Source organism: Peromyscus californicus, unplaced genomic scaffold (assembly GCF_007827085.1).
Source record: "Peromyscus californicus insignis strain IS unplaced genomic scaffold, ASM782708v3 Scaffold_3__1_contigs__length_106647218, whole genome shotgun sequence".
In the NCBI taxonomy this organism is placed as follows: Eukaryota; Metazoa; Chordata; class Mammalia; order Rodentia; family Cricetidae; genus Peromyscus; species Peromyscus californicus.
Window position 1 is genome coordinate 3,072,194 of NW_026294551.1, and position 27,348 is coordinate 3,099,541.

The window sequence follows — 27,348 nt, forward strand, 5'->3', positions numbered from 1 at the left end:
TCTGTCTCAAAAACAAACAAAAAGAGTGAATTTATCGGCAGCAGAAACACCTAGGCTGCTGGGCATGTGGAAACACCCCTTTAATCCCAGTAGTCAGGAGGCAGAGGCAGGAGGATCACAAGTTCAAGGCCAGCCTGAGCTATATTAAACCCTGGCTCAAAAGGGGGGTGGGCTAGAGAGATGGCTCAGAGGTTAAGTGCACTTGAGAGGACCCTGGTTCCATTCTTAGCCCACAGCAGCGCACAACTGTCCACAGTTCCAGTCCCAGGGGACCTGACACTCTATTCTGGCCTCCAGGGGCACCAGGAGCACTTGTGGTGTATGTACATATGAGGAGGCTAACCACACAGACACGGGAAAAATTAAAATCATCATTTTCAAAAACCACTGTTGGATTAAATATCGGGTGTTTTCTTTCTGCTCAGGACCCTCTGGCTTCTGCCTCTCTCCCTCGGGCAGCCAGGTCATCAGCTGATGGGTGGAAAGACCCTGTCAGAGGAAGGAATTAAGTAAAACTTGGGCCGTCTCCCTGCCTCACCAGCTTGCCCTGGGAGGGGTGATCTGTGGTCCAGCGGGGCCTGGTCCATCTTCGCTGCTCTAGCCTCAGTTTCCTAAGCTGGATTTGCACGGGACTCACCTTCACTGGGAAGATCGTGAGCACGTGATGTTGCTTGTCCTAGTTAGGTTTTCTGAGCTGTGACAAATACCATAGCCAAGAGCGACTTGGAGAGGAAAGGGTTTATTTGGCTTACACGTCCACATTACTACCCATTACAGAGGGAACTCAAGGCAGGAACTAGAACAGAAGCCATGAAGGAACACCACTTACTGCCTTGTTCCCTGTGGCGTGCGTGCTCAGCCTGCTTTATCATGTAACCCAGGACCACCTGCCTAGGGGTTGCACCACCCACAGTGAGCTGGACCCTCCCACATCAATCATTAATCAAAAAAATGCCTCACACAGGGTTGCACACGGGCCAATCTGATGAGGGAATTTTCTCAGTTGAGATTCCCTTTTCCCAAATAACTAGATGGTATCAGGTTGACCTAGAACTAGCTAGGACATTGCTGCTCATCTCCCAGGAGCTACACTGCCCACATTCCTCACCACTGTGAGCCCACCTCACCTGCCTCCTTTTGTCTAACCAGCTCTTCTTCTCACATTTTCATTGGCTTCCTGCCCAGAGTCAGCCCCAAAGGACACAGAAGCTCCTCCACCATCACAAGGGCAGTTTAATGTGGGAGCCAGGGCCTCAGTTTCCCTGTCTGACAGCAAGTGTCCTAATGCGGCGGCGGCGGTAGGAGGGATGGAATAAGCCTGGGAAGGCTCTCTTCTGTGAGCACTGGTCATTCTCCATTATGGCTGTCACTCCAGGGTACAGATAGTAAGGTCCACGTTGGTGGCTGGCCATGATGGACTAGCCAGTCATGCGAGGTTAGTGCACGCTGGTCCTCCATGCTTTTGGCTGGCCATCGCCTTGGGAAAAGTTGTAGAAAGGCCTTTCTGGGAGGCAGGTAACTGCTGCCACCCTGAATCCCGGAAGTTCCTCCAGGTCTCCACTCAGCCCCTAACAGTTCCATGGTAAGCCTTGGGTCACCAGAGAGAGTAGACTCAGGGGGGACCGAGCTGTGCCCAGTGCTGCAGCGATGGCTTCTGGGTTGCGTGAGACAGGTTCAGGGATATTGGGGACCTTATGCCAAGAACGTATCAGGTTAAAAAGAAACCTTTGTCTTCTCTACTTCCGGGTGAACTCGCGCCCCGCTCCGGCCTCCTCTCTTCCCCATCGTTGCCATTCATTGATCCTTTGAAACCAGAGACTGGAACTTGAGAGAACATTCCAGTCGCCAATCCTTTTGTCCCGCCCAAGAACACCTGGTCAGGTGCCCCTTTCATAGGCCCTTTGGAAGACAGGGCTTCCAGAGGGGACCTGGCATGGCAGAAATTCCTGTGGCTCAGAGTTTGGTCACCAAGAGCTCAGCCATCCAGCCCAGGGAGATTCTACCAGGAGCCCAGGTTCCTGGCTGAGTTAGGTTTTCTGGGTGTTCGGAGACTTGTGAGTAATTTGGCCAGTAGCTTTTTCTCTCTCCTGCTGCCTGTGGGGAATACACAGTGCCAGAGAGGCCGAGCAGAGTAGCTTCTCCCATAAGCATCCCTTTCCCAAAATGTGAGTGCCTCGGGAGGTGCTCCAAGCATGCGCAGGCTCCCCCACCCAGGCTGAACTGGGAATTAGGAAGACAGCTTCGCAGGCCCGGTGGGGAGAAGGTGGCTGGCCTTCCTCCCACTGCCTGCTTCCCCATTCTCCTCTTCCAGCCATCCCCAAGCAGCGGTTTGTGACCCCTGTGCGTTGATCATGCCTACTGCTCATGCGTGTCATGCCTGACCACAACCAGGCCCAGGTGGAGGGAAGACGAGGGATGGTGCTTTGGGACAGAGAAAAGGGGACCTCCAAAGCACTCCCCTTTTCACCACGATGAAAGACGCATTAGCCGCTTCCACGTGCACTACCAGAAGCAGCGCTCACGCACGCTGCTGTGAGCCGGCCCCACTCTAGAGCATTCTCATCTTCCCCAGCTGGAACCCACCCCCACTGAACGTTCGTCCTCGCTGCCCCAGGCCCTGGCAGCCCCTACTCTGCGGCTTCTCTCTGAGTTTGCTGCCTCTAGGGACCTCCTGTCAGTAGAACGTGAGCGTTATCATCACACTGGATCTGGTCCTCTCAACCTTGTGGTGCATCTCACGTGTCAGAGCCTCCTCTCTTTTAAGGCTAAATAGTATTTGTATAGGTACCCTACAGTGATGCCTTCTCCCGTTGCTATGGCAACACATCTGACAAAAGCAACTTAAGGGGGAAAGGGTGTGTTTGGATTCCCAGTTTGAGGGCACAGTCCATCACAGCAGGAACCACACGGCAGTGGGAGCCTGAGGCTGCTGGTCACGTGATGTTCACAGTCAGGAAGCAGACAGAGATGAATGCTGGTGTGTAGGGAGCAGGAGAAGTCTGGAGGGAATGTGTATGGTTGATGTAAGCATGGCCATGTCAAGGACCCTAGTGCCTCAGAACCATAGGGATGGCAGGGCTTCCCCGGTTCAGGCTCAGGGGAACAGCAACACTGTTGGGATGTTGACAGTGTGGGCAGAAAATACCAACCACAGATTTCTCAGGTGACTGCAGCCTGAGGCTGCTCCGCTAACCTGTCCGCTGGTTTGTGCTATGTTTAAACCTGCTCAAGTCTCCCAGCTGCTGCTGCTGGGTCTCCGTCAGAGGGCACAGCCCTCTTGATCCCAGCTTTACTGTATCTGTGACTGCCATTTCAATTCCCCGTCACCCTAGTCAGGTCAGGCCCAAAGCCATGCGGGTCACAGCTCTGGTGCTCAGCTCACTTTCTCCTTTTTATCATTCTTTGACACCAGCCTGTGTGGGGTGGGGCTGCCCACATGCAGGGTGAGCCTTCCTTCCTTGCTTAAACCTCTCTGAAAATACCCATGTAGGCACACCCAGCAGTGTGTTTCCATGGTGATTGTAAATCCTGAGGTTGATGTTGGATGAACCATCACACACTCTGTTCTCTGGTTGGTTGTTTATGTTCAGTGTGTGTCTGAGGACGACCAGCAGAGGTGGGGTCTCTTTTTTCATTATGCGGGTCCCAGGCATCAAATTCATCAGGCTTGGAGGCCAGTGCCGTTACCCGAGTCCCAGCCCCACACACTGTATTCTGTCCGTTTACTTTCCACCAGTGGACACTTGTCTGTGCCCAGTTTCTGGCAACTGGCAGCCACGTGCTTGGGCACATCTGCTGGCCCCAGTCCCCACTTCCCATTCCCTTGGGTGACACTTCAGTTTCTTGTCAGTAAAGTGCTTGCTGTGCGAGCATAGGGACCTAAGTCTGAATCAGGTATAGCCATGCGTGTCTGTAACCCAGCCCTGAAGAGGCAGAAATGGGAGTTCCCTGGCAGCCAGCTCACCTAGCCAGTTGGTAAGCTTAGGTTCAGGGAGCGATTGTCTCCAAAACTAAGATGGCGAGTGATACTGGAGGACTGCCTCCTGATGTCTACCTCCAGGCTCCACATGTCTGCTCATACATGTATGTACACAGAACACACACACACACACACACACACACACACACACACACACACACTACACACACAGAGACACTCTCCCCACACACATCACACACACTCTGCAATTTGTACATACACACTCCACACACACACTCCACACATATATGCATTCCATACACATTACACACACATACACACTCCACACACATACACACTCCGCACACATACTACATATACATACACACTAAACACAGAGTACATATACACACTACCCAAACTACATACACACACTACACACGTACACTACACAGAAACTACATACACACATACTACACTACACACAAGCATTACACTACACACACACACACACACACACACACACACAGGTCATACCACAGAGCCTCACCTGGGCCGTTCTTTCGTGCACTCATTGGCCCTCATGTCCCCTTCCCTCTCCCAGAATGCCTTGTGCCCTCCACACTCCTCAAAGCTGCCAGGGTTGCTCCCCTGCCTCCACCTCCAGGATAAACCCATCACAGGCCACGCCCCTAGCCTTTGGATGCCCCTTCTGACTCTGCCGACACTCCCGGGTTCTCTAACCAGCTTCCTTGGGTGTGACCTGTCCTCACGCCTTCCTTGGTGGCACTGACCCAAAGAGATGTTGGCCCATAACATAAAGTAGGTCCGTGTCCCTCTAGTACCACAGGGGATGGAGGCCGGGAGCCCCAGGCAGGGATCCCCAAATCTGCAAATGCCTGGAGCTTATATACAGTAGTGTGTTGTTTGCACAGATCCCACATAGGACTCATAGACTCTCATATGTACAGATGCTGTGAAGATAGCTGCTGTGTGTGCTGTTATGGGGTAGTGACCAAAAAGAGAATCTGTATGAGCTTAGGGGACATGTGATTTTTTTTACAAAATATTTTCTTGGTGTGTAGGGGAGGGGCTGAGGACCAGGGCTTTGTATGTGCTAGACAGATTTTCTGTCACTGAGCTATACCCTGGTCCTTTTCCAAATGTTTTCAACCCATGCTTGGTTGACTCCAAGGGTGCAGAACTGATCAGCACAGAGGCCAGTTATATCCCAAAACGGCATCTACAGACCATGTGGAAAGAGTCATCAGTTGTGTATAGTCATAGAAATGGGGTTTCGGGGAGCAGTCACTGAACAGTGCAGATAGACCTTGGGGTGGCCCGGACCAGGTTATGAATCTGCTTGTCAGTGTTTGGTGAGTTGTTTGTCTTTGTTTAGGTGTGTGGGGGTGCAAGTGCACACATGACATGGAGCACCCACGGAGGTCACAAGGTTAGCTGTCCCTCTGCCTTCCACCTAGTTAGAGCCAGAGTCTCTTGTGATTCGTCACTGCACACACCAGGCTAGCTGAGCCGTGTACTTCCAGGGACTCCCCTGGCTGCCTCCAGTCTTGTCCTAGGAACCCTGGGGTTACAGACATGTGCCACTGTGTCTGACTTTATGTGTGTTGTAGGGACTGAAACTCAGGTCTCCACACTTGCATGGCAAATGTTTTACCCACTGAACCTTCTCCCTGGCCCTATTTTGTGAATTTTCAACCACACAAAAAAATGAATATATTTATTATTTGCAAGTATCAATCAACTAACAAATACAGAGAGGTAATTTAATATAAAATTACTTGCAGTTTGAAGTCATTTCCACAGGACACCAGGAGGGGAGCTGAACTGAGTGATTAATCAGCAAGCTATGTTTCTGTTCCCCTGGGGGCCTCGTCTCACAGTAGGACAAATGAAAGGGACTGGTGCCTTCTGGCATGCCTTGAAGAGCTCACGGAGTAATCCCCATTGGACTGTCCGCTCGCTCTCCCACCCCCGGGACCTCTTTTCCCAATGGCTGGTCTCCTCTGCTCCTGCCACCGAACGACCCACATGGTGCTGGTTCCACGTGGCTGCTTCATCCCCTGCCGATGGGAAGCTGCATACGGGCACCATGCCCATTGTCCTGAGGTCAGTGGAGATGGTCAGAAGGTTTTGTAGAATAGAAAAAATGTTTTCTGAGGTTAGCTTAGTTCAGGTAACTCTGGAGAGTGGATCTCTGTGGGGGAAGATCCATGCAGTGTGAGAATACTCCCATGGTACACGGTCCATTCCTGAAGCTGCACAAATGTCTCGCTGTCTAATTCCAGAACTTGCCATCTCCCCAAAGAGAAACCCCATGCCAGCTAGCCATATTCCTTGACCCCTTAGGCTACAGCAACCATGGGTCTATTTTCTCTCTCTTGATTGGCTAATCTGGATGTTTCATATAAATGGAATCATACTGTGTCTGCCTTTTTTTTTTTTTTTTAAACATGGCTGCTAGGGTTCCAAATCCTCATGCTTGCTCACCCAGCACGCGGTCTCCCCAGCCTTTGGGCTAATCTTGGTGGAGCTGTGAGATGCCTCCTCATCTCTTTGTCTTGTGTGTGGGAGTCTGGCTATCCCGGGTTGTGTCTCAGAGGTTTGCCTGATCTCCCCGAGGTTGGATTATTAGGACGTTCTCGGGACCCATTGACTCAACACCAGGGCTTGCATCTGACCCTTAGTTCTGCTTCATTTGTCGGTGTTTTCCCCGTACAATGGGACGATACCATCACGATGACTGTGGCTTTGTAAGTTCTTGGGTTTAGGAAGATCCTGCTTCCCTGTTTTCCTATGTCCTGACTCCTCCAAATCCTTTGTGTTTCCATGTACAATTTACTGTCAACCTGTCGATGTTTGCAGAAAGGCAGCTGAGATTGTTACTGGGTTGCTTTGTCCTTGGATGGATGCTGGGTGTCTCCATCACCCAGAAGGGATCCTTCCCCAGAATTTTATAACCAGTGTGTGGCCCTGCTGACACCTTGGTCTCCCCTTCCTGGTCCCCAGAACTGTGAAGATTCTCTCTTGTGGTTTCCAGCTGGCTCTGGTGGCTGTTTCTAACCACACCCTAGGAAACAAATTAGGGAAAAGAGAGAAGCGCCTGACCAGCGGAGGAGCCACGTCCACGGGGGTCCTGGTGACCACGGGGACTGAGGAGCCGCGCCCACGGGGGTCCTGGTGACCACGGGGACTGAAGAGCCGCGCCCACGGGGGTCCTGGTGACCACGGGGACTGAGGAGCCGCGCCCACGGGGGTCCTGGTGACCACGGGGACTGAGGAGCCGCGCCCACGGGGGTCCTGGTGACCACGGGGACTGAGGAGCCGCGCCCACGGGGGTCCTGGTGACCACGGGGACTGAGGAGCCACGCCCACGGGGGTCCTGGTGACCACGGGGACTGAGGAGCCACACCCACAGGGGTCCTGGTGACCACGGAGACTGAGGAGCCGCGCCCACGGGGGTCCTGGTGACCACGGGGACTGCAGGCAGTTTCTGAGCTGGGTGTGCAGAGTGAATGGAGCAGTGACATCTTCACCCCAGAGGTGTTATTTGGACAGGGTTGGCTCTCCTCCTGACTAGGTTCTCGACTCGGCAAGACCAGTCTCCTGAGTCACGTGGCCGCCTATCCTGTGCTGCATTTTCCCATGTGTGACACGTGGAGACATTCTTGGTGTCTTTCGTTCATGAACAGGGTTGGCACACAGTGTCACTTGGGTTTGGTGTCAGAAGGTCTCATCCTCGGGACTGGAGACCCGCAGCCCTGGCAGCAGCTTAGCGTCTCTACACGCCTCCCCCTTCTTTGCTTCTTGTGTCCGAGACAAGGTCTCATGTGGCCCAGGCTTGAGCTATGTAGCTGAGGATGACCTTGAACTCCTGATCCTCCTGCCTCCACCTTCCCCGGAGCTGGGATTGTAGGCCTGGCTCCTTTTCCTCCTTTTCTAAATTATCATTTTGTTTTCTAATATAAATGGAAATTCAGACTTCCTATAAAACAAACAACCAAGATAAGAATATAGCAGATTAGTTTAGTGTTTCTGACAATCAAAATGATACACTGTTCCCATTAGGAAACCTGAACAAATAAAGAAGATGGGAGCAAACCCTGATTGTGCCATCTAGAGACATCCGTTATTGTAACATTCACCGCATATGTATGCAGATAGATCTGCAAGGTTGTATTATATATGGAGCCATGGTGACAGCACTGAATCTCATGTTCCTCGTTTGATGTATACTATGACATTTTCTCTGGTTATTAAATACTTTTGTGAAACTTTTTATCACAGCTTAATGATATGGTACCATATGACCTTGCCATGATATATGAAATAACTCCTCATGCTTAGAAATTTGGTAGTGACCCTAGGTCGATATTGGTGGGTGTTTGAAAACTTCTATTGGGGGCTGGAGAGGTGGCTCAGAGGGTTAAGAGCACTGGCTGCTCTTCCAGAGGATCCAAGTTTGATTCCCAGCACCCATATCAGGCAGCTCACAACTGCCTGCAGTAACTCCAGCTCCAGGGAAACTGATGACCTCTCTGGCCTCTGCAGGCACTGCATTCATGTAGGACGCACACACACACACACACACACACACACACACACACACACACACACACACACCTAATTAAAAATAAAGTAAATCAGTCTAGGGAGACCCAGGTTTGGTTCCCAGCACCTACATGGCAATTCACAACCATCTGTGACTCCAGTTCCAGGGGCAGCACCTTCGTCTGGTTTCTGAGGGCACCATACATGCACATAGTGCACAGACATACATGCAGGCAAAACACTCCTACATATAAAATAAAAATTAAAAACTAGATAAAATTATAAAAAATAAAATAAATCTAAAAGCTCCATTAGACTCTAATTGCCTTTCAGTAACCTTTGCATTTTGAAGTGTACAGTTTGGCATCTATGGTACATGGCTCTACAGCCTCACCGAATCCCAGATGCACATCTTTCTTGGTTTCCGGATACTTTCCCTGTCCCTGTCCCGAGTGACTCACCTACAACCTGGTAACAATGGTGCAGAGCGGCCCAGAGGTACAGGCAACAGAAGGAAAAATAGGCAAACCAGAATTGGAAGTTTTTTTTTTTTAAGTTTGTACATCAAACACAAAGCAAAAATGATACCCACAGAGTGTAACACAAAAACAAAAACAGAAGAACAAAACAAAACCCCTTAGAAATCACATATATAATAAGAGACTGATATCCTAAGATACTCAAACAGCCACCGAGCAGGGGTGCAGGAGTCATCTTGGAGAGCAAGCCAAGGCTGCAGGGAGAGCACCCCATTCTGCGAGGCTGTTGTAAATGTAAAAGCAATGTAGACTATCTGGTGAGTGCAGGGAGAAAGTAGAACCTTTATATGCTGTGGGCGGGGTTCGGAGTGGACCTGCTGTGGGGAATGAGGGTGGGGTGGGGAGGGGGGGTGGGGTGGGAGGGGGTGGGGTTTGTGGGGGGGCTGGTACTTCCTCAGAAAATCTAAAAATAGAATGATGCAGCAAACCCTCATCAGGACATGCACCTAAGAGGCTGGATGGCAGGGACTTGACGGGGTACTTGTATTTAAGGAATCATCGAGGACAGAGCAGACAGACAAACAGACAGATGTGGTCTGTCCACACCATGGAATGTTGCTCAGCCTTGGAGGGGAATGGGGTCAGACTCATGGTGCCTAGTGGGCCAGCCTTGTGTGCACAATGAAACACTCTTGTGGCAGAAGGATGAGAGCTACGTCAGCCCCCCAGATGGGGCTCTTGGAGCAGCCAAGTCACGTACACAGTAGGATGATGTTGCAGGAGACCCAGAAAGCAAGGAGATGGTAAATAATTTCATAGCTATCATAGCGCCTCTGTTTTATACACCCAAGTCTTCTGGAGGAGCCAGGTAACGACTGCATAGTGCTGTGATTGGCTTAATACCACTGAGCACTACTCTAAAAATGCTTAAGGGAGGGGGGCTGGAGAGATGGTTTGGTGGTTAAGAATAGTGGATGTTCTTGCAGAGGACCTGGGTTCAATTCCCAGCACCCACATAGGAGTTCACAATTGTCTGTAACTCCAATTCTTGGAGACCCAGTGCCCTCTTTTGACCTCTTCAGGTACCAGGCATGCATGTGGTGTGCAGATATACATACAGGCATGCTGTGGGATGGTCTGTATGTCAAATGTGTTGCTGATTGGTCAATTAATAAATCACTGATTGGCAGTGGCCAGGCAGGAAGTATAGGCGGGACTAACAGGAGGAGAATAGAGCTGGGAAGTGGAAGGCTGAGATAGGGAGACACTGCCAGCCGCCATCAGGACAAGGAAGATGTAAAGTACCGGTAAGCCACAAGCCACGTGGCAAGGTATAGATTAATAGAAATGGATTAATTTAAGCTGTAAGAACAGTTAGCAAGAAGCCTGCCACGGCCATACAGTTTGAAACCAATATAAGTCTCTGTGTTTACTTGGTCGGGTTTGAGCGGTTGTGGGACTGGCGGGTGGCAGAGATTTATCCTGACTGTGGGCCAAGCAGGAAAACTCTAGCTACACAGGCAAAACACATAAAGTAAAATAAACCAATGTAAATAATGCTTACAATAGGAAACTTTATGATATTTTGACACAACAACAACAAAATTGGAAGTCAGGTCTGTACTAACAGACCTGTGGTTCCAGCTACTCAGGAGGCTGACACAGGAAGACTGGAACTTCAAAACAGCCTGGGAAACTCAGTAAGCCCCTGTCTCAAAGTACAAAGTAAAAAGAGGGCTGGGGTATAGCTCTGTGGGGGAGTGCTTGCCTAAGGATGTGGGTCCGATCCCCAGTAACACACACACATACACAAAGAGACAGTCCTCTCTGTCACTTTGGAGTTAGTTATTTGGGTACATTTGTGTGCGGATGGCATCACACAGTGTGTGCACTGTTTGGGTCTGGCTTCTTTTGCTCAGCATAATCATTTTGCAGTGTGCTGAGTTTGCCAGGTAGCAGTGGCCCAGCCTTTGCCACTGAACCCCTTCCATGGGGTATGTCCCACACTGTTAATCCTTTCCGCTGTGTTGTTCTAGGTCTTGGTTCTCATAGTCAGAGCAATACAGTCCCTCCGTGTGGATGGGACTTGTGTGTTTCTAGTCAGCACCTAGGCGTGTGGTGTCTGATCACGCAAGCCCGGGTCTTGTTGGTCCAGGCTGCCCTTGAACCTGCAATCCTACTGCCTCAGCCTCCCTACGATCGGGATAACAAACCTGTGCCGCCACGCCTGTTTTCTGGAGTTCCTTATAAATATTCAGGACACGAGTTCCGTTGGATGTATGTTTTGTGGGTATTTTCTTTCAGGCTGTGACTTTTTCTTTCTTTTCTCCTTTGAGGAGGAGTTTTCTGCCTTGTTACCTTTGTGGTTTGTAGGGTGTGGGTTCTACCCAAGAAGCCAAGGTCTCAGATAACAGTAAAATCTTTGAGATTTCTGATACAAGGGCTCATATTTTTTTTAAATTATGATTATATTTTTAAATTACATTTATTAGTCTGAATGTTTGTGTATTTTCTTGGGACTGTACACAGAAACCACAGTGCATGTGGGGAGGTCAGAGGACACCCTTCAGGAGTCACGTGGTCCTATGGATCAAATTCGAGTTATCAGGCTAGGGACAAGAAACTACCTGCTGGGCCATCTCATGGACTCATTAAAGATGGCTGTGGTCAGGGAATTTTCTAGGTTTATAGTTTTGAGGTTATGGTCTTTAATCCATTTTGAGTTAATTTTTGGGTGTGACATGAAGAAGTTGACTTTAATTTCTCTCATAGAGATGTCTTGTCGACACACGCTTTTGGTGAGAGTGTGGACATGATGTGTGTCTTTGCTCACTGATTTCTTTGATTTCTGCTGTATGGTTTTCAGTGTGGGGGCCTTGACTGTGATCTGTTAGAGCAGACCCCAAATTGTCTCTGGACCTTTTTGTGGATGTACATATATATGTGTTCGCTGTGCATGTGGGCATGCATGAGTGTGTGTGCATGCAAAGGTTAACATCTGGTGTCTTCCTTGAGCGCTATCCTCTTTATTTACTGAGGCAAGGTCCCTCATGGAACTCAGCACTCCCTGATTCTGCTTGGCCAGCTAGCCAGCTTGCTCCGGGAATGCCTTCTCCACTTCCCAAGCACTGAGTTGATGTGGGGTTTTATGTGGGTTCTGGGGGCCCAGGCTCTGGTCCCTAAGCTCCCATGGCAAGGCTTTGTCCACTGACCATCACCCCGGCCATGGCTTTCTTTCTGGTGGAAGTTGAATGTGTTGTTTCGTTTTCCAGTTGTGCCTTGAAGGACACAGTCCGTTTTCTCTATTAACCATCTAGCCTATAAACTCGCTCCGTGCACTCAGGGCTCTGAGAGTTGTTTTACAATTCCCCAGAGATGCTCCATATAAACAGTCACATCCTCTACCAGCTCGGACCATTGCACTCTCCCCCACCATTCTGTGTGGCTCCCCCTCCCTCTTACTGTCTTATGTGGAGGTGAGGTGGGCACTGGAGGATACAGGATACCAGTAGAAGCCAGTACTTAGCTCCTGGCTTGCTTAATTTTTTTTTTACTTTTTATTTATTTATTTTATGTATATGAGTGTTTTGCCAACATGTATGTCTGTGTATCATGTGCGTGTCTGGTGCCCTAGGAAGTCAGAAGAAGATGTTGGATCCCCCAGAACTGGAGTTGCAGATGATTGTGAGCCATCATGTAGGTGCTGGGACCCAAACTCCAGTCCTCTGCAAGAGCAATAAGTGTTCTTAACCATTGAGCCATGTCTCTAGCCCCAAGCTCCTGTTTTTGAGGGGAACAATTCCGTCCTTCCCCACAAAGTCTGATGTTAACTGTAGACAGACGACACAGTGTCCTTCCTCTTCTGAGGAAGTTCCCTTCCCTTCCTAGTTTGTGGGTTTTGTTATCCTCTTCTGAGGAAGTTCCCTTCCGTTCCTAGTTGGTAGGTTTTGTCAATTTTTCCAGTAGGATGTTCTGTATCTATTCATGCGTGTGATTTTATGACTGTTCTCCTTGAATTAATTCTAGAAAGGAAATAAAAAGGTTGGAACACACCGATATGTTAAGCCATTCAGAAAAATTAGGCCATTCTCCTACATTCCTCTAAGTTGTGCCAAAGTGTTCCTGAGAACCCTGGGCTTCGGTGTACACACACACACACACACACACACACACACACACACACACACACACACACATTTGTTTGTTTGCCTTGTTTGATTTTTATTTTTGAGACAGGGTCTCAGGTAGCCCACCCTGGCTTCAGCTTACTATGTAGCCAAGGATGACTTGAACTCCTAATCCTCTTGCCTTTGCCTCTCAAGTTCTGGAAGTACAAGCATATGCCACCCCTCCTGGCTTAGATTTCAAATATATATATATGTGTGTGTGTGTGTGTGTGTGTGTGTGTGTATTATATATATAAAATATCTATCTATATACATATATATATATATAAGAGAGAGAGAGAGAGAGAGAGAGAGAGAGAGAGAGAGAGAGAGAGAGAGAGAGAGAACAGGTACTCACAGGGTCCAGAAGAGGATGCTGGGTGATCCCTTGGAGCTGGAACTACAGCGTGTTGTGAGTGCTGGGAACTGAACCTGGGTCTGCTGCAAGAATGTTATTCACCCTTAACTGCTGAGCTAATAATCTTTGAATTATCACCAATTTGATACCCACCCCAGAATGGCCTCTTTTGCACTTGAATTCTCTTTATTACTCTAGACACGAACATACTGTTTTTGTGTATTCTCCAGCAAATTGTCCTTTCCTTTTGAGACTTTCCTGTGTAATTCACTGCTATAATGTATGTGCATTTTAATATATTAACAGTATTAATCTTTATCATCTGCAGTATGTGGGCGGTTCATTTTCGTTATTATCATCATTATTGTGTAATACACATCTGTTTGTTCATTTGTTTTTTGAGATAGCCTCAGACTCACTGTGTAGTTCACTCGTGCTGGCCTTAGACTCCTGATCCTCCTGCCTCCATTTCTGGAGTGTGAGGATTATGGGCTTGCACACATCACACCTGGCTTGATAGACTTTTAGCTTGATAGTTTTAGGTTCACTGCAAAGATTTCCCATGTGTCCTTGGTCCCGTGGGGACCCAGCCACCCCAGCAACAACATCAGCCGTGAGACAGTGGAAGCACCTACACTAATGGATCGTTATCACCCAGAAGTCACAGTTTGCACAAGGCATTGTTCTCTGGGTTTGAGCAAGTATGTAAATAACCTTGTGGTGTCATACAGAGGGTTGTATTGTTTTGTGCACCTTAGTGTCTCTTCTCCTCCAGCCCCTGGGTAACCACTGGTATTCTGTCTGCCTAGCTCTCCTTTTCCTGAATATCACCGTGTTGACATTACAACAGGAAGCCTGCTCATATAACCATTGTTTTTCAGAAACATCTTACCTCCTGCTCCATTCTCAACTCCCAGGAACCTGCAGGGGCCTTCTGCCTGTACCTTGGCTCAGTATCTTGCTGCCTGCTCTGTGGCTTTCTGGGAGGTTGTAGAAGTGTTGGAGGATGGTGCTGCAGCCTGATGTTTTAGTGACCCCAGCCACTTTGCACATAGCTTATCGATACGTGCAGGGTGGGACAGGAAACAGCTTTTGGCAGACTCTCACCTAGACTGTGGACGAGGACTCTACAGTGTGCAGCAGCAGGGTTCACTCAGGAAGACTGGGCCGCATCCTGGACCTGTGGGGGGACCCTGCTGGCCTGACTTCCTGACACAGGTTGGGAAGGAGAACCGTATCATAACTGGCCTGGTGTTCTGGAGACTGTGAAGGGTTTGAATGGCCCTGCTTTCTCCTTGATGGCTGACAGAGGAGGGCTGGACTCAGCTTCCCAGGGACCTGTTCACTGGGTGGTTTACACTGGATCTTCATCTCTAGCAGAGAGCAGCTAATTCACGGTTTAAAACTGTAGAATGATGGGGTGGCATAGCCATACTGCACACTCAGAGGACAGAACTCAGGTTCCAGTTTTTGCTCCACTACTCGCTAGCTGTGTGACCTTGGGCAAATTACGTAGCCCTTCTGGGCCTCAGTTTCATTTTCTGAACAGTGGGTAATCCCACTACTCCTGTAATAAGATCATGTGGTATAAAAACACATGAGGGCCAGGTGATGGTGGCAGTACACGCCTTTAAGCCCAGCACTCAAGAGGCAGGTGGATCTCTGTGAGTTCGAGGTCGACCTGGTCTACAGAGCAAGTTCCAGGACAGCTAGGACTGCACAGTGAAACCCTGTCTTGAAAAACAAAACAAAAACAAAAACAAAAACACAAGGGCTAGGGAGAGGTCCGGTGGGCAAAGTGCTTAAGGACCTGAGTTTGATCCCTCACACTTACGTAAAGAAGCCAGGCCTGGTGACATGCACTTGTGACCTCAGCATTGTGGAAAGCAGAGAGAAGAGGAGCTCTGGACCTGTGCTGGGCAGCCGGTCTGGCCAGTCAGTGAGCTCCAGGGTCCCTGTGAGATGGAGGAAGATCCCTGATGTTGACTCTGGCCTTGACACACGCTCTCACACATATGCATGCACACACCCCAGCACATATTCATGCACATCTCCCAGCACATATGCGTGCACACACCCCAGCACATATGCATGCACACACCCCCAGCACATATGCATGCACACACCCCCAGCACATATGCATGCACACCCCTAGGACATATGCATACATACACACCCAGCACATATTCATGCACACCCCCAGGACATATGCATACATACACACCCAGCACATATTCATGCACACACCCCAGCACATATTCATGCACACACCCCAGCACATATGCATACACACATACCCAGCACATATTCATGCACATCTCCCAGCACATATGCATGCACACCCCCAGCACATATACATGCACATCTCCCAGCACATATGCATGCACACACCCCAGCACATATGCATGCACACACCCCTAGCACATATGCATACACACATCCCAGCACATATGCATGCACACACCCCCAGCACATATTCATGCACATATGCATGCCCACTCTTCCACCCCAGCACATGGGAAGTGGCCATCTCCCAGCACATATGCATGCACACACCCCAGCACATGGGAAGTGGCCAAGCCCAGGTCCTCATGTCATTACGCGAGCCATATAGTTAATGTTAGTAGCCCACGTGTTTCCTCACATAAACACTGTTTTTCAGAAACAAACAAGAAATCCACACCTAGGTAGAAGCCCCGTACTGTCTAAGACTGTGACAGGGCAGCTGCCCTTCACAGGCCCCAGGGGACCAAGCACTTGACAGTTGCTTATTCCACACATCTCCTTGTTGTTATTGTCACTTCACAAATAAAACGTAGAGGCTCAGAGAGGCTTGGTCGCTCGCCTCTGTTCACTCAGGAGGTGGGAGCACTAGTCTCCTCTGCCATCCTGACAACTTCCTACACATATTAAGGTACCTTGGAGTCTCCTCATGAAAATAATGCTTTTCTGTTCAAACCAAAGTATCACCATGCACAGAGAGTAATGGGATCAACCTGCTCGTTTGTTCAACCACCTGCATCCGGGGTGCAGCTTCTGGCAAAGCGTGTTCTGTCGTGTCCTGTGTGTTTAAGCTCCGGGTGTAGGTTACATGCCCCCTCCCCATCCTTCCCCTGGGCTGGCGTAGCGGAGAGATGAGGTCCTCACACCACCTGCTCTGCCAGCTCCCCCTCTAGCTCGGATGCCAACCTACGGTTCCCAGACAGCAATGGCCTCCTGCAGACACCTCGCTGGGATGAGCCACAGCGGGGATATGCCCTGGAGCAGATCTGCGGTGTGTTCCGTGTGGACCTGGGCCACATGCGCTCTCTGCGGCTCTTCTTCAGGTAAGAACCTATCCTCTGCTTCCTGGAAGCATGTATATAAGTATGTGTGCCTACATGTATATGTGTGCGTGTATGCATATGCACACACGGGGGCCACACGTAGCCATGTGCATTTCCAGTCTGCCAGGTAGCAAAGGGCTGCAGCTGGTCTAGTCGATGCTGGCGGTTGCATCCCTGATCCACCGTCATCAGCGGTGTCCCACTTGAGGCTGCCCCAGTCTGTCCCCCAGTACCCTGCTTAACCTTCAGGAAGGAAGGCCACACCAGGAGAGAGCTGCTGATGGGCACACTGCAGGCTACAGGGCTTCAGGACTCCACAGGTCATTTGCATAGGTGGCACTGTACTGGCCTCTAGATGGAGGTGGCCTTTCCTTCACAGACCTCAGTCGCTGCCTCCTACCTATGATTTCCCACATCAGTCCAAGTCAGCACCCACCAAAAATCCCTGTGGGAATCCCTGAGGGTGCTGAGGTGGTCGGGTGACAGCCTTGAAGGAGATTTTGGGAAACCCTCTCCTGTGGCCTCTTATGATCCAGCCATGAGGGTAGAGGAGGTTGAGTAAACCCCTGCAGGGTCCAGATCTGCATCCAGCCAGCCCTGGCATCCTCCTCCAGGTCTCCTGGGCAGCTCAGGAATGGCGTGCCAGGAGACCCCTGGATCCAGCTGCCTTTGCTTCCTAGGTAGAGGGAATGCTGAGTCTGGTTGACTGTGCTCCTCACACAAGCAGCCAGACTCCCTTGGGACGCACTGTTTCCTGCCTGAGGTGGCTGACAGCGTACTCTGATTAAACTCAGAAATCAAAACCCGTGTTAACCCGTTCATCCCTCCCCCCACCCTGTGGCCCTGTAGTGACGAGGCTTGTACGAGTGGCCAGCTGGTGGTGGCCAGCCGAGAAAGCCAGTACAAGATTTTTCACTTCCACCACGGTGGCCTGGACAAGCTCTCCGAGGTGTTCCAGCGATGGAAATTCTGCACGGAGACACACCTCAGGGACCAGGTAGCCCAGCAGAGGATGGGTTGGACATGGTTGGCTAGGGTGAGGGGTGGAAAGACCTCTCTCAGGATACCAGCTGCCAACCCCGTGGGTCTGGGACCGTCTGGGGACACCTTCCTCACGGGTCTGGCTCCAGGGACTCCCCTCTGAGGACTGTGGCATTTGGCTGTTTGCAATGGCTGACAGCAATGTGCTCGGAGGTTGAAATGTGTGCCCAGGCCTTTCTGAAAGTCACTCTGACACTTGAACACTCGTGTTTTGACAAGGCTTCCTGCCATATTTTGCTCATTCTGCATACAGAGGCAATAAGAGCCCTTTAATCACCTGTTTAAGGTACTGTATGTGCTTATTAGAACCGGGGGCTGACTTTACAGCCCTGCCCGCAGAGCCTCCTGCCGGCTCCCCTTATTACGATAGAGGCATGCGCCCCCCTGCATCGAGCAACCTTTGATTTTTGAATTAAATGTCAGCTGCGGTTTCGCCCTGGACTCGTGACTGCGCATGGAGACAATCTGACAGGCTGGCTCCCCGCTCGCCGAACAGCGGGCCTTTGTATGTGGCCGATGGAATGGAATCTATTGCAGGCCCTCCCTGGCAGAGGGAAGTTGGGCCGTAAGGGGTATTAATTCTGGTTTTCTTTGCGGCTGGGGCAGGAAAGGGAGTGGGGGCGGTGGAGGCTGTGAGCTGCAAAGGGAGAGCGATTTGAGGATGAAGGTTTTTTTCATTTTAATTGTGTCTAATTACACTTGCCATTTAGGAGTTTGTGTGCAGGGATAGCGCCTCCCCTCCTCCCAGAGGACAGAGTGGCTTTGACATCCTGGGAACAGCATCCCAGGCTTCAAAAGCCCAAGATCTGAGATCCTGCTCTCCAACCGGGCTCCTCCCACCCATCCAGCAGGTCACGGATGAGAGGACATGCATGCAGTTCTCCATCCGACGGCCCAAGCTGCCATCCTCTGAGACCCACCCGGAAGAGAGCCTGTACCGGAGGCTGGACGTGTCCGCCTGGCTCAACCACCTGAATGATCTGGGCCAGGTGGAGGAGGAATACAAGCTTCGCCAGGTACAGCACGGCCACCTGGCCAGCCTCCGGGGAGCCCTTGTGGTCAAGCCGGGGACGGTGGGTGGGTGGGTGGCGGGCCGCCGCCGCCTCCGGAGGGCCGGTCCCAGTGTTGGGTTCTGTTCAGTGCACTGATGAAGCGGTCAGGCGGCTTCACTGAGGAGACAATTCCACAAGTTTGGGGATCCCATGTGGGCCCTGCAGACTCTGAAGTATTGAAACCCCCAGGATTAGTCCGTGACAGGAGAATGACGCGTTGATCTCAGAGTGCCACCCCGGGGGGGCTTTGACATTGAAATGAGCCAGTTTGTATCCTGTATGGGAATGCCTCTCCAGCACTTTCCCCTTGTAAACATGTGCAAATTGCCGGGGTCTGAATCGAGGCGCGCCAAAGGCCCCACAACACCCTTCTCTGGGGATTTGGGGTTCTTTGAGCTGCCCTGTTTTATACTCTGTCCCCCACCCCCTCAACATGTACTGCTTCCTCCAGGCCATTTTCTTTGGTGGCATTGATGTGTCGATCCGGGGGGAGGTCTGGCCTTTCCTGCTGCACTATTATAGCCACGAGTCCACATCGGAGGAGCGTGAGGCGCTGCGGGAGCAGAAGCGAAAGGAATATGCAGCGATCCAGCAAAAAAGGTGCACTGCGCCCCAGGGGTCCCGTCAGACCATGGCGGGGAGTCAGAGGGGCAGTTCATCACTGACTGTGTGTCCCGTGAACCACCGTTTCTTTGGAGCGCGAGTCTCCCAAGAAGCAGCACCATTGGCAGGATAAAGGCGGTCGCTACACCGCACCCCCAGCACCTGGGTCCAGGCTCCTCAGTTCACATGCCAAGGATTTTAGAATGTGTGTTCAACAGACTTGTCTAGGGGCCCGTGTTCACCAACTGCAGACTGGGCTGGGGACCTGACTTCAGGGCTGAAGGCTGCCTCCCACATGGGTTTCACTACCTACAGGCTGCAGTCAGCTCTCCTCTGTGGGGCTGGACTTGAGTTAACATGAGGAGAGCCTTGAATACACCACACACACACACACATACACACACACACACACACACACACACACACACACACACATGCACACACATGCACGCACGCACGCACGCGCGCACGCCCACACACACACACACACACACACACACACCCTGTTGGTGCCGACAGCCCTAGCAGCAGAGGTTGGACCTCAGCAGAGCACAGGCTTGTTTCCTGGAGTGTAAAGCTTCTCCAGGCTCCCGTGGTCTGCTGTACTGTCCCCTCCCTGGGTACTCCAGGACAACCCCCTTCCGCAGCTGACCTCAGGACAGTGTTGTCTGTCCCACAGGCTCTCCATGACTCCCGAGGACCAGAGAGCTTTCTGGCGCAATGTGCAGTTCACTGTGGACAAAGACGTGGTTCGCACAGATAGAAACAACCAGTTCTTCCGAGGCGAGGACAACCCGAACGTGGAGAGCATGAGGTACCTGGTGACTCTGGCCTCCCCGGGTGAAGGTCTGTGGCCCTCTTCGACTCCCTGGCTGCTAATGCAGCACTCCACCAGAACAGGGGACCCCTCAGCGGCCACGCAGCCCCAGTTGAGGGCACCAGCAAAGCTTTCCCATCGGTCTCCTTGCTTGGCCCCTGCTCACTAAGGACAGTTCCCCGTGCTGCTGTGTGTGCTCTCATCTCCTGATGACGGTCCACCTCTGATAAGGCCACGCTGAGCCAGAGGCTGCCATCTGTGACGTTCTGCTGCAGCCTGGCAAATAACTGCACAGAATTAATAGTCCCTGAAAAACGGCCCAGCCAGCCCACCCTTTGTCACAGACAGTGAACCGTTAAGAAAGTTGGACTCACATTCCTGCCCAGCCCCTGCTCTGGGCTCTGGCAAATGCTATTACCCTTTGCAAAGTGAGTCCCACTGACTTCCATCAGAGACCAGACTTTTTTTTTTGAGGCAAGGTTACTCTATGCTGCCCTGGCTGTCCCGGAACTCTCTATATAGACCAAGCTGGCCTCAAAATCATAGAGATCTGCCTGCCTACTGAGTGCTGGGATTAAAGGCGTGCATACTACACCCAGTCAGTAACCCACACCCTTGAGATAGTCAGGGCTGTGTGTGACACCTGCCACTGGGGGCTGCCTCCCCTGAGACCAAGATGGAGGAGGGGCCCCAGCACCTGCACAGCAGGCCCCAATGGGGACTGCAAGGGTGGGATGGGTCAAGCCACCTCTGCTCCCCACTGCCCTACCAGGAGGATCCTGCTGAACTATGCCGTGTACAACCCAGCCATCGGCTACTCACAGGGCATGTCAGACCTGGTGGCACCCATCCTGGCTGAGGTCTTGGATGAATCAGACACTTTCTGGTGCTTCGTGGGTTTGATGCAGAACACCATCTTTGTTAGCTCTCCCCGGGACGAGGACATGGAGAGACAGCTGGTGAGGCGTGTGTGTGTGTGTGTGTGTGTGTGTGTGTGTGTATACTTAGTATGTGTACTGTGGTGAGGAGGCATGGAACCAAGCTCGCACACAAGTTTTTTTGTGTGTATATCACTGGGTACTGTGTGGCATGCATATATTGGTGCCTTGTATATGTGGATATGTGTGTTTACATCTGTGTGCACATGTGTATGTGTGTGTGCTTGTCTGTCTGTCTGCGTACTGAAGGGTTCAGAGAGACAACACACTGCCTCCTATTGGTTCCAGGGGATTTTTTGGTTTGGTTTTGTTTTTTTGGTTTTGTTTTTAGGTTTTTTTGTTTGTTTTTTGAGACAGGGTTTCTCTGTGCAGCCCTGGCTGTTCTGGAACTCACTCTGTAGACCGGGCCGGCCTCGAACTCAGAGACCCGCCTCTCTACCTCTCAAGTACTGGGATTACAGGCATGGGCCACCACTGCCCAGCTGCTGCCAGGGGTCTTGATGGTGAAATGCAGTTGTGACATTAAGGGTCAATAAGGCAGAAAACCAGGGTCTCTACTGACAGGACATGGGTCTTCTGGGAAGGGCCAGGTAGCCACTTACAGGAGATGTGTGTTTGGGGCTGGGCTAGCCTCTAACCCATTCCTCCAGAAACTCTCGAGACTGACTATTTAAGGCCTCACCCTGCAGGGCCATCACAATTCAGCCTCCTGGATGGGGAAAGGAAAAGGAGGTCCATGCTACCTGGCTCAGGTGTGTGACCAGCAGAGCCAGGCCAGCTGTATGCAGAGGGGACACAAAGTCTCCAATATTATCCAGATGCCAGATGTCCAACAGGCAAATCTCACATTTCCACCCCCAAAAAGCTGACCTTTTTGTGAGGCTCAGCTAACACTGGCCACAAGTCCTCTGCCACAGAGATCAGCTGTACATAAACCAGGAAGCACCGACTGGCTGGGGACTGGATCTTGTCACTGAAAGGCACCTGTGTTTGTGTCCAGCTCCTGCCTGGTTCCAGGCCCTGGATGTAGGTGGCCTGCCCTCCGTCCTGCAGATGGCCTGGTCTGGAAGCAGGCAGGCTGACAGAGTGGACATATGAGCAGAGGGCACTGGACTCTGGGAACAGGAATCACAGGTGCCCCCTCCGATGGCTGTCTCTATTCCATATGGGTCCCAAGTGTTGGAGAGGCTGAACAGAGGGTTTGGGGTCATCATGGTCAGTGACCTCTTGCTGGATGGTGTGTGTGCCTCATGCAGTGAGTGATGGCAGAGCTGAGGGAGGGCAAGAGGCATGGCCCAACCAACTGGGAGCTGGAAGGTCCAGTGCGAAGCAGCCAGCAGCAGGAGGTTCAGGGCACCCTGGCAGTTGTGCAGATTGGACATCCAGTAGAGAGCTGTCAGCTGCATGGTGGCCTTGAGTTTCCATGAGCCACAGAGTGGAGACCCTGGCCAGTCAGTGGACTCCTGGACTCCAGAGCCACACAACTCCAGGCGCCGGGGACAGCAGTGTGCTTGCTTAGGAGTGGTGCACAGTCCCGAGGCCCCACTGTGGAGCCTCTGACCCCAACCAGACGCTCGGGCCCCTGCCTCATCATGCATCCCTGTGATGTTAGGTTTCCACGGTACCCAGGGAGGCAATTACAGGGTCTGACGCCATCACCCTGGCAGCCTGGCGGCACATGGCCAGTGACTCATTAGCTGCTGGAGATTGGTTTTCTGGTGGCGTCAGTGAAGTCAGCAGCCCCCACCTGGTGCTGCCAGAAATAGCCTCTGTCGAGTCCCATGCAACCTGGCGGCCTGACACACGGGAATCCGGGGTCTTGAAACTCAGACACGTACCCTCCCTCAATCAGCCCTGGGAGCTCCTGGATCATGGTGGCCTGGAAGGGGCTTTAGCTGGGGCTTCATGAACAACCATGCTTGCCCTGCCTGGTCAGGCATACCTTAGAAACAGCCCCTGGGGGTCGGCTGAGGCTGGGGAATGACTTCACACTGAGTCAGCCTCCTTGACCACCCAGGAGATCATTCTATGCCTAGGGCTATACCGTGGTCTCCTAGAATATCTTTAAATCTAAGATGAACTGGTAGACAGGTGTGAGCAAGATTCCAGTGGTGGCGGCTGGAAGGTGACTCAGTCTGCAAACTTCCTGTCATACAAGCATGAGGACCCGGCTCCAGATCCCCAGCACCTGGGGAAATGCTGGGTGTGCACTGGGGACGCACAGACAGGTGGATCCCTGCTAATTGACAAGTCCAGCTAATTGCCAAGCTCTGGGTTCAGTGAGAGACTGTCTCCAAAAAAAAGGGTAGGCTGAGAGGTTTATAGCATGTACTGCTCCTGGGTTTGATTCCCAGCACGTGTACCATTCAGCTCACAACTGCCTATGACTCCAGTTTCAGAGCTAACTCCTCTGGCCTCCTTGGCTACCTGAAGTCATGTGTACAGACCCATCTCTACTTGAGTAATTTAAAATAACAAAATAAGGGCTGGAGAGATGGTTCAGTGGGTAAAAGCACTGACTGCTCTTGCAGAGGACCTGGACTTGGATCCCAGCACCCATATGATTGCTCACAACCATCTGTGACTCCAGTTCTTGGGGATCCAACTCTCTCTTCTGGCCTCCGTGAACTCCAGGCACCAGTGTGACACACAGACATACATGCAGGCAGATCATTCATATGCATAAAATAGATAAGTTCAATTTTTTTAATAATAAATCTTTTTAAAAAATAAAATAAAGTAGACTGTTAGAAGACACCCAGTGTCAACCTCTGGCCTGCACACACACACACACACACACACACACACACACACACACACACACACACGCATGCACGCACACACACACAGTGAGACAGAGAGAGAAAGAGAGGAGTTTCCAGTGGTAGACAGACTGACATAGTAGCTGACTGATGTGCTTGGCAGACAGACAGACTTCCTGTGTGTGCTTTTGGTGTTGAAGGTACTCTTGAATACCTACCGGTCTCCCTGGCCCTGGTAGGCAGGCTTTCCCAGAGCCTGGGTAACGCCACGCTCCCCTCCCCCACTCCCAGCTGTACCTGCGGGAGCTGCTCCGGCTGACACACCAGCGCTTCTACCAGCACCTGGTCTCGCTGGGTGAGGATGGACTCCAGATGCTCTTCTGTCACCGCTGGCTCCTACTCTGCTTCAAACGGGAGTTTCCTGAGGCCGAGGCCCTGCGCATCTGGGAGGCCTGCTGGGCCCACTACCAGGTGAGCAGGGCAGGTGCCACCCATGAGTGCAGTTACATCCTGTGCCTAGCCTGTGGGGAAGGTAGGGTCCTGGGATTACCCCAAGCCTCTTCCTCACCCCATCCACCCGCCACCACCATAGCCTCTCACAGCCACTATTTTCCAGGCCTGTGCATTCGGCTTCAGACCTCCCCTCCCACGTAATTGAAATCAATGTAAATTGCTAGCTGACATGCTCATTACTGCGTTCTGGCCTGCACCCCCTTCTGTCACAGCCGGTCAGTGGGAGGGATATCGGCACCACAGGACAGTCACAGCAGCCCAGGATCTATGTGCCCACATGCTGTGGCCAGTGCTGTGCTGCCCTGCCCCCTGGGACTGCTGGGCCACCCTGAGCTCCTGCCTTCCCACAGCTCCAGAGAGAGCCTGGATCAGGGATGCAGGCATGCACTCATATTCAGCCTAGTCAGTTTCTCCTCCACCAACTCCCCTCTGAGCATAGGGCTGACTCTACATGCCACCTAAGCTACGCCCAAGCCATCAGTGTGAGAAAGTAGGAGAGCCATTTTGACTCCATCAGCCTTAAAATAACAACAACAACAATAATAATAATAGCAAAGGTTGGGGAAATGACTCTGGGTAAAGTGTTTGCCATGCAAGCTTGTGGATCTACACTAGAGTCCCCGAACACGTGTTTTTAAAAAAGCCAGGCATGCCAGGTATGGTAGTACACGCCTTTAATCCCAGCATTCCGGAGGCAGAGGCAGACAGACTTTTGTGAGTTCCGGGAAAGTCAAGGCTACACAGTGTGAACTGTCTCCAAACAAACAAATAAACAAAACAAAGAACAGCTGTGGTGGCATATACCTATAACCACAGGTATATGCCTGTGGGGATCAGAGACAGCCAGTCAGTCTAGCCTAATTGCTGAGCTCCAGGTCCCAGGGAGAGACCCTGAGATACTGTCTTCTAGCCTCACGTGGGTGCACACATGCACATGTACACATGTGCTTGCACAAACAAAAACGGTACCATCTGTGTGTCCAGGGCACAGCTCTGCCCTCCTCCACTTCTAACCCCAGCTGTGAAAAGCACACACTGAAGTCACCCTCCCTCTGCCACCTGCAACAGCAGCCCACCTGCTTTCCAGAGCATCCTAGACTTAAAGACTATTCTAGATGGATATTCTGAGTGGCCAGGGAGGCTGAGTTGTGAGGAAATAACCCAGCTGTCCTCTGAGGCTGTTGGCAGCACCTGCTCCTCAGCCCCTGTTGGCCGCCGTCTTGTTCAAGACCCACAAAGCAAGTTCATGTTGCCTTCAGATTAGGGGATTAGTGGTCACATCTGGAACACCCCCCTTCCCCCATCAGCTGAGAATGGGAAGAAGGGAAGATGAGGAATGAACCAGGAGTGAGCTTTAGAGGGGAGTCACTGCCAGGTGAGGCCTAAGCTTCGGAAGGCAAGGCTTCATGCAGTGCTCTGGGCTGTGGCTTGCTGCTCTGCACCTGCCTGGAGCTGGGACTTCCTGTGTTCTCTGGTCTGGTCTCCATAGAATATGTCTCACCCTCCCTCCCTCCCGTTCCTTCGGAAGGAGAGGGTGGGCTGGCCAGGGATGGGGACTTAAGCACCCACGGCCCCTGCACGCTTCTGGTCTGGTTGGGAGGTGACAGCCCACGTGGTGTTATCAGGATGCTCAACAGGTACTTCTAGAACCCCCATCCTTCTACTTCAGGACTGAGCATCTTCAGGAAGAGAGCACCACAAAGTGGCTCTAATGGAGGGCAGGGAGGGACGGTGGGCATCTGGAAAGAATGTTAGGAGCAACAGGGAGACAGCAGCCCTCCATGGGACCTCCAGGGAGTCACCTAGGAGGGACCCTCCACATGCTCAGCCACCAGCCATGGAGTGGAGGCACATGCTAAGGACGCTCAGCTGATACAGGAGGACACACCACCAGGAAGTCGGCTGCCAGAACTTCTTCCTTGGTATATTCTACAGCCTTCAGGAAGCAGTCTGGTCGGCCCTTTGCACATATGTGACCTCAAGACCACTGTGAAGGAGGCCCTGCAGTGAGTCGGACAGGCTAGGGAGGAAGGTGTTCTTTTCCCTCATCACAGACACCTCCCAAGAGAGCACCAACAGCCAGGGTGTGTGGCGCAGCATCATCCATTAGTATGTCACAGCAGCCCAGGACGCAGCTGCCAACACTGGCCCTGTCTTCAGGTGGGGAAATGGAGGATGAACCAGGGGTGCAGGTTTCCCAGGCACACAGGACCCTCGAGCACAGTCCCAGTCCCAGATAGCCTCAGCCAGACTCATGGCTGAACTGTTCAGACTTGGCAGGGCCCCTCTGAGCTCTCTGTCTCCCCACAGACCGATTACTTCCACCTGTTCATCTGTGTGGCCATTGTGGCCATCTATGGAGATGATGTCATCGAGCAACAGCTGGCCACAGACCAGATGCTTCTGCACTTTGGAAACCTGGCCATGCATATGAATGGAGAACTGGTCCTCAGGAAGGTGGGTGCTACCCTGGCCTGGCCTGTCAGGCCTGCTCTGTACAAAGCAGGTCACATACTGTACAGCCCCACCCCTGTACCTGGAGCCCCATCCACATCTCAGAGATCCACGCCTACATGTGAAGCCCTGCCCATACCTAAAGGACCCAGCCCTGCATACAGAACCCCACCTACACTTCACAGCCCCATCCCTGCCCATGGAGCCCTGTCCACACCACAGAACCCTACCCAGTACATGGGCTCAACTTGTACATAGAGTCCCTCTCACATCACAGAGCCCCACCTCTGCACATGGGCACCACCCCACATGCAGAGCTCTATCCTGACCCTCACTTAACCTGTTGGG

At 51.7% G+C, this 27,348-nt stretch overlaps 1 protein-coding gene across 1 annotated transcript in view; it reads left to right on the forward strand.

The window, feature by feature from the left end:
* Tbc1d16 (TBC1 domain family member 16) overlaps positions 1-27,348 on the forward strand; it is an 84,643-nt gene that overhangs the window by 51,897 nt on the left and 5,398 nt on the right. The window contains 8 exon segments of the mRNA XM_052757698.1: positions 16,659-16,820; positions 17,670-17,817; positions 18,713-18,877; positions 19,365-19,513; positions 20,196-20,330; positions 21,106-21,292; positions 24,325-24,504; positions 26,857-27,003. Of these exon segments, the coding sequence (XP_052613658.1) occupies positions 16,659-16,820; positions 17,670-17,817; positions 18,713-18,877; positions 19,365-19,513; positions 20,196-20,330; positions 21,106-21,292; positions 24,325-24,504; positions 26,857-27,003 (1,273 nt within the window).